The sequence below is a fragment of the Solanum tuberosum genome, unplaced genomic scaffold, assembly GCF_000226075.1.
Source record: "Solanum tuberosum cultivar DM 1-3 516 R44 unplaced genomic scaffold, SolTub_3.0 scf00017, whole genome shotgun sequence".
NCBI classification, from domain to species: Eukaryota; Viridiplantae; Streptophyta; class Magnoliopsida; order Solanales; family Solanaceae; genus Solanum; species Solanum tuberosum.
The window spans coordinates 687007-694784 of NW_006238943.1; the positions used below are offsets into that span (position 1 = coordinate 687007).

Here is a 7778-nt window from a genome sequence, read left to right on the forward strand (position 1 = left end):
CTAACATTCAGTTGTAAAAACATTCAGAAACAAGCAACTTCACTCAAAAAAAAGAAAGCTGCACTATTAAGATTTACACGAGTATCAAGAATTCAAGAAATGAAATACAACTTCCAGTTTAATTAAATTAATGCAGAAGAAACTGGGAATTTTACATATTACAAAAATTTTCGTTTGTCCCCGCATTCATTCAACTGTGTTCCTGGCTATTAGTGTTCTGTGAGAAAGGTCGAAAAAAGAAAAAAAAATGACAGCATTACACGAATGACCAGTTAATAAATGAAAAGGCCAAGCAGTGGACAGCGTTTTCTTCAGACGAAGCAAAGACTTTCCATGCAATAGCTTGTTCATATGAAATATGTCGTCCCATTGTTGACATGCAGATACCACCCGGCAAACACGCGAAACCCTGTGGTCAAGAAACTACAGTCAGACGAAAACAACCTCAACTTTGGTCTTTTGGCTCTGCAATAGCCTGTGGATCAAACCATTATACCCAAAGACAAAATGAATTTTGCAGCATCAGAATAGTCTACAGACTACGGAGTAGCTAATTACCTGTTCCATGATCTTGGCAAATTCTGAGAGCAACACTTCCCTTCCGGGTTCATCGAATATCTTATCTAGAGAAATGTCCTGTAATGCAACTAATGTTGTCTCCAGCATGTCAAGTCCGGCCTTATTAGCAAAAATGAAAACTGGAAGCGACTGCAACAACAGAGAGAACATCATCAACCTACTGACACATTCTTGTAACAAGACAAAAGACTGGAACATAACGAGAATATTTAATATGGGAATGTCAAAAAAATGTCTGGAACACTAATGAGGACAATTAAACGCCAATCAGATAAGTTCTTCTTTATGTATATGTTCATGTTTCATAGCAACATAACATACAGTGTTTCTTAATCACAAATGAAATATGTTATATCAAGGCGAGTTCATAAATTCTGTAGCAAGAGAACTTCATACCTTCAATGAGCAGCATAAAATAGCATCCTGGTGTTGCCAGAGATTCTTTAGTACTGATTCATCGCCACTAGAATCAGCTCGAAGTAACTCTGTTCCCATGTGATAACTGGAGATTAAATGCAAAAGAACATGGAATGTTAACAATCAGACAAGCACTTCAAAAACTCTGGTATATTTTCTCAATAAGTTGAGAAAGGAAAAAATTTCTCAAATAATCAACAGTACTCTTACTTCTTACTGAAAATCAGAGATGCAGTAAGCCAAAACTAGCAAGCATGATCATGAATATGAAAAGCAAAACGTTGAGCAGAACAGAAGGGAACAAGTGTCGCAATGATCAAAAAATCATCACGGCTCACAAGAAGATTATAGTTGTGAGGACCTTACCTATAGCTCTGGCAGATCCAATGCGACAATGTTACAGCTTCTGGTGAGCCTGGAGAAAGCTTGGCCCCCAGTGTTGGATTCATTCCTGTAGGAGATATTGCCATGGCAACTCGTTGGACAGACGAAACCACACTGCGAACATACTGTCGGGCCATGGTAGCCACATTGTCCTGAAGATTGTCCTCAAATGGAAATTGGAAAGCGATTGTCAGTACAGATCGTGCACTGTAACAAGAGGCCATATCTCCGGTAGCCGAGTTCCTTGCTGGGCCCACTTCGAGACTTGATGCTAGATCTAATGTTCTATGTGCGTTCAATGTATCCTGGGCATCACCCTGAATAATAAAATCACAAGTCATGCTATAATGTTAATGTTCAACTCAGCTCATTCGCTAAATTAAATGGAATCGTGGATGGATAATTTACTCAACTGATTTTGATTCGAGAGGAATAATGCGAAACCCGGAGGGGAGCAAAGGTGCATCATCTGGAAACATCTCATCAATAGGGGCAAAAACAAGTTCAGAACAGGCTCCAACTGCATTCTCATCAGTGCCACTACACATCTGGAAATGATTGTTGTGTTAGCATTATATCCTTCAAGGATGTTTGTGAAGTACAGCACACGGAAACATCAAAGTATAGGCTGAAGTACCTGTAAAAGGTGAATATCTCTTGGCATAAAAGCATCTTCCTGTCCAATAGAGTGCCCTTCGAGTCTAATAACTTCAAGCATCTGTAAAGCAAAAACAAAAATGAGAAGAAGTCTCAAGTATAATATTATTTATATAATTATATTAGCAACAAGCGTAGCAATTGAAAGAAGGAAGGAGTGCAAACTGCTTACTTCTTCATGCTCAATTGTGTGGCCAAGTGGCATTATTATCTGGCTTCCGGTAAATCTGGTAGGCCTCATCCCAGGATATGTATACGGACAAGATTTCAATGCAGAAGCTACAAAAGCATCAACATTAAAGTCCGCCCACTCTGAACGGTGCTCCCTCAGAAACCGAACCAGTACTGCAGGAGGAACATTCTGTCATGAAACAAAAGAGTTAAGTTATTCTCATTGATCCAGTTACGAGTTCATACATCGCATGTCAAGCAAAAATAATGAGGAAAATTATCATGCTTTAACATTCAAGGAATCCCGATTCTTTCCTAAACAAATGAGCCAGTTCTCCATGAAACAAGGCCACTACAGAAAGCTTCTCTTTTGAATCAAGTCTATCTATTGCCGATATGGACCAGTAACTCAGCAGGTATCACAAAAGATGATGCAAAAATTAACTTGTGAACTTCTGTTAGCTGTGTATTAACAAGGAAAAGGTAACTTGTCCACTAAAAATTTCTGATCAGTTCAAGAAAGATCCACTATTCACCTGGAGTAGCATTGATGCTTTGGCACAAAGGATGCCTCCAAGGGACGAAAGAGGAACGGAGGTGGTGGCGAGGTTCTTCCTTGAATTGACAGCAACTATGACATCTTCAGCACCATCTGAACTTAACATTGACCAGCCATCGTCGCCGAATCCATTAATGGCATCATTGAACCCTCTGCAATATAGAAATGGCCTAATAAGGTACATGTATATGTTCTTCGGTTGGCAACTCAAAAGAGCATAAAATTTCTACATCTCAAAGCCACACAACAAAAATCAGAAATAAGCATCACCTGCATAATCTCTGGCTAAATGTTCGAAGAACAGCAGGTTGCCTTCCTAGACCATATACTACCTCGCCGCTAGTCTCTTGCGCTAATTGCCTTGCATAGCGCAGTGCCTTCACAGGAAACAGATTAAAGCATGAAATCAGTGTTGCTTCTACTGTGGCAGTAAGCTATGAAAAGTGTGATGAATGCATATTTATATGCAGTATTAAATGATAACAAAGGGCTGAACTCACTGCAATAGTCATTTTCTGTGCAACAACTTTTGACGATTCATAGAGTGGACGCAAAATCTCAGGGGCACTCCATGCCTGAAAAATATATGCAGTGAATTGCAGCTACCAAGTGAAACAGGTTCATGACAAAGATGCAGTACTATGCAAAATCTAACCTCAAGATTCAGGTGGTCAACAATATGTATGATTGATCCTCCACCGTCACACGGTCGAATCAGATATCCAGATGGAAGCATTTGAGCTCTTACAAACTGGGAAGCAGCAGCAGGATTTGGGCCAGGCCCATTACCAGATAGGGATCTTTCACAAACCTTGGTGAGGTGGGGGGAAAATTGATGCCACACACAAAAAGAAACTATCAGCAACATATACGAAATGGCACAGCTAATAGAATTCACTATTAAGAATCACAAATAATGGATCCAAGTATCATACTTAAGTAGCAAGATCCTCAAATGTCTAGACGGGGATTAAAATGCAGCATTTAGTTAAATATGATCCAAATATTACATTTCTAGACTTTTGTTCAATCCAAGGATTGAAAGGTTGAGATGTTAAAAGACTAGTTAAACAGGGAATGCCAGAACTAATAAAAGTGGCCAGGTAGCCTACACAAGCTCACTCTAATGTGAAGGACTGCTTACCACGAGACTACCATTGTCTAGAGTTGTTGTGTATCTCAGCGTCCATAAATCACGTGCGGGAGCCAGAGTGGTAGGAGCATATATCTGAAAGAAATGATTCATTGATCCCCTCAATGCGGTAGCCAATCAAATCAGAAGTACAACATAATAAAGATTGAAGTGAAGGTATTCACCTGTGTATACAAAAGCTCAACTGTACCACCATTTCCAGCAGGAAAGATAGTGATAACTTCAACATTCCGGCAGTCCCGGAACCAAGAAGGTCGATCTTTGAGGATCTCAGCAATCTGTAAAATATTTTAGTTAGAAAAAGCTGACAACATCTACAATCATCGAAGGACCAAGAATAGCAATGGAGCAGCAGTAATATTTCTAAATAAACTTTCCACAATTGTTTACCTTTGTTGGCTCTAAACTAACAAGACCACATGCTCGGGCTGCCACTCCACTGCAACTGTGTGAGATGGCAAAAATCCCAACTGAATCCGGACCAGGCTGACAATAGAATGAGAATATTGCCTTTTAGCCGTCTGGTCAATGATACAGATGGAAATACTGAATTTTTAAAAGTAAAAGATGATTGACTAGAGTTCAACCTTCATCCCAGGCATCGGGACCCAATCGACAGCAGTTCCTGTAGCCTTAGAAAGGAACTCTGCCAAGGTTTCTTCTGCAATTGGTAGTAGTCTGCATAGAGAATAAACATGACTTAGATAAAAAAAATCAGTCCCTTAACTTGTGATATATGCCATTTATTTCCTCCAAAGATACAGTATGAACACGTTCGAGAATGAACACCATATAAGTAAGGGGTGGGAAAAATAGCTGTTTGAAATTATTACCCAGCAGGATTGTTAGCATCTCTAAGGGAATGCTGAGGGGTGGTTACCACTGATTCACAACTTACATCAGTAGTGGCCGCCGATACCTGCAGAAAACACAAGTAGAGTCTTAAGTAAGCTTAAATTAAGTCCTCTTGATCCACAAATGACTGGTGATATCTGTCATCTCACAACATTTAAGTCACGGGCCCTTAAATGTTTCTTGTACTACTACACAAAAACAATGCCATATAAATTTAGTCCCAAATATAAAGTAAAACATTCCAGAATTATAAGACTGACTGATTAAAATCATGGACTCAATAGAGGTGGAATTTTGTATATCTTAGAATACACAGTGAGTAGACACTTCAGCAGAATACATCAAGTTAACAAAAAAGACAAGATATGTTTGACATTAATCTACAGTAAGCAACACATAGAGCTTTTGGACATTAAAAATAAACAAAGAATTAAGTTAACTTACACTTTGCAATTGTTGCCGCATATAGCCATTTTCACATACAAGCTGCGACACTTGTTTCTGCAAGCGGTCATTCTCCTCCATCAACAGTTTATTCATCGCAGACAACTTTCTGTTCACAGTCTGTAATCGAGAAGACTCTTTCCTTTGCTTCTCGCGACACCTGAAATGATACAAAGTTTACCCTCCATACCAAACTCTAAGCTCAATTTCCCAATCACCTAAAATTTACAGATACCCTACCACCCAATCAACAAGCCTAGGCAAGGAGAACCACAGTGATACATTCCAGTTTATCATCACTGATCTAATTAATACAAGATTTGAGCAATACTAAACAAAGTGAAGTACAGATCAACAGTACACTATAGACATAAAATGTATGCAATTAACAAGAAAACATAAACCAAATTTGGGAAAAACTAAACAATGACAGTGTACCTTCTGTTCTGAAACCAAACTTTGATCTGCTTAGGCTCGATATTCGACAGAATATGGCATTCACGGATCAATTGCTGTCGACGCAACGAGCTAGGCTTAGGACACTCTGCATAAACCCTCTCCAAAGCCTCAACTTGCTCCGCCGTATAACGAACATACTTTCCACTACTATCAAGATGTTTAGTAATACTACCACTACTACTCTCCCTATGCTGCTGAGCCACCATAGCCATTTTCCCTCAAATCCCAAACCCCACAATTAAAAAAATCAAGATTTTCAAAACACCCCCAAGTAGATATATTCCCTGAAACTACTTCCTTAGCAGCTTTATATATATATGTATATATATCTATACAGAGAACTAAGATTCTCTGAAACAAAGACTTTATCTTTTTCTTTTGTTCCTTTTTTTTTCTAGGGATCTCAGACAAGATTAAATGGACGATCTTGATTGAACTAGAAGATTCCTAGGTTCTCCCCCTTTTGGTTTCTACACAAGGCTCAAACATACACTTCACGCTAAACTTACAAATTAAGGTACAGCCAAAACTGCTCAACGAAAGATATGGCACAAAAGGACAACAAAAAAAATAAAATTCACTTAAGCTGTAAATTACTCGTGTTTGATACTTTACTACACCATTTCCATTCACACAAACCTCCAAACTCCATCATCATTAAAAAAAACTTTAACTTTCTACCAATAGCCCTTTGGTTTTTGCTTCAAAACTCTCAAATTTTTGGAATCTTTAAGCAAAAAAAAAACTTAATTCTTTTTATGAATTTCAAGATTCTGAGCTGGAACAAATGACACGTTTGAGACCCAACCTGAATTTTCGGGTTACAAGCCAAAAATGGAGTTCTTTTTCCCAAATATCACTGAAAAAGAGATGGATGAATTCTCTTAAAGTAGACAAAACAAATCACACAAACAAACACCCTTTACTCTATACAGAAAAACAAGAACCACCCCTTCACAAACAGAGTGAAAAAAAATAAATTTCTCTGATTCTTGATTTTCTCTTCTGTTTTTATTCAACCCCAGAAGAAAAAAAAGGTTCAAAACATTAGTAGAAACAACCCCTTAAGATCTGAAACTGAAACAAACTCTAAAACACATGGTTTTTTTTAGGAACAACAAAAAAAGATTGAATTTTTATTGTTTTAAGAGAGAGAGGAGATGTTTTTGTGTAAGATGATGAAAAATTAAGAGTGGTGGGTGAGGAAAAAGGGGGAAAAAGAAAGAAATGGAGAGAGAATGGGTGAGAGAGACAGTAATGTTTGGGAATTTTGCTTGAGTTAAAGCTTTTTGAGCTCGCAAATCGAAAATGCCTGTGTTTTTATGCTGCTATCTCCTTCTTTGCTTCCCTCACTGTTCTTCCTTGTGTTTTTCTGTTTTCTTTGTTTTTTCCTTCTCCCTTTGTCACCGAAACAATAACTTATTCAGTGTAATCTCGTAAGTTAAGTCTCACGAAAGATAGAATGTAAAAAGGTTATTTTTTTTATCATAAGTCAAGTCTCATGAGAATTGGACATAAAAAAAATTAACTTATCTAGTGTAATTTCGTAAGTTAAGTCTAACGAAGATAGAATGTAGAAAAGTTATTTTCGATCGTAAGTCAAGTCTGATGAGAATTGAACATAAAAAAGATTAACTTATCTAGTGTAATTTCATAAGTTAAGTCTAATGAAGATAGAATGTAAAAAAGTTATTTTCTAAGCTTTTTGAGCTCGCAAATCGAAAATGCCTGTGTTTTTATGCTGCTATCTCCTTCTTTGCTTCCCTCACTGTTCTTCCTTGTGTTTTTCTGTTTTCTTTGTTTTTTCCTTCTCCCTTTGTCACCGAAACAATAACTTATTCAGTGTAATCTCGTAAGTTAAGTCTCACGAAAGATAGAATGTAAAAAGGTTATTTTTTTTATCATAAGTCAAGTCTCATGAGAATTGGACATAAAAAAAATTAACTTATCTAGTGTAATTTCGTAAGTTAAGTCTGACGAAAGATAGAATGCAAAAAAGTTTTTTACGATCCTAAGTTAAGTCTGATGAAAATTGAACATAAAAGGACTAATTTATCTAGTGTAATTTCGTAAGTTAAGTCTAAAGAAGATAGAATATAG

The 7778-nt window shown here is 37.4% G+C and overlaps 1 protein-coding gene across 1 annotated transcript; it reads right to left on the reverse strand.

The window, feature by feature from the left end:
• Positions 1–38: 38 nt before the first annotated feature.
• On the reverse strand, positions 39–7031 carry LOC102588628 (homeobox-leucine zipper protein REVOLUTA). The gene is made up of 18 exons (XM_006340131.2): positions 5658–7031; positions 5220–5379; positions 4754–4839; positions 4508–4598; positions 4311–4406; positions 4085–4198; positions 3912–3995; positions 3423–3578; positions 3268–3342; positions 3038–3144; positions 2745–2919; positions 2210–2398; positions 2018–2098; positions 1794–1928; positions 1363–1697; positions 976–1081; positions 559–708; positions 39–409 (listed from the first exon to the last, which is right to left on the reverse strand). Exons 1-18 carry the CDS (start codon positions 5888–5890, stop codon positions 257–259), a joined length of 2526 nt encoding a protein of 841 aa, XP_006340193.1. The 5' UTR covers positions 5891–7031; the 3' UTR covers positions 39–256.
• Positions 7032–7778: the final 747 nt, after the last annotated feature.

Coding starts and splice junctions, on each gene's coding strand:
- LOC102588628 (XM_006340131.2), bottom strand. CDS start 5,890: ATGGCTATGGTGGCTCAGCAGCATAGGGAGAGTAGTAGTGGTAGTATT. Junction 5,380..5,657: donor GTTTGGTTTCAGAACAGAAG/GTACACTGTCAT, acceptor GTATCATTTCAG/GTGTCGCGAGAAGCAAAGGA. Junction 2,399..2,744: donor AAGCATCAATGCTACTCCAG/GTGAATAGTGGA, acceptor GTTTCATGACAG/AATGTTCCTCCTGCAGTACT.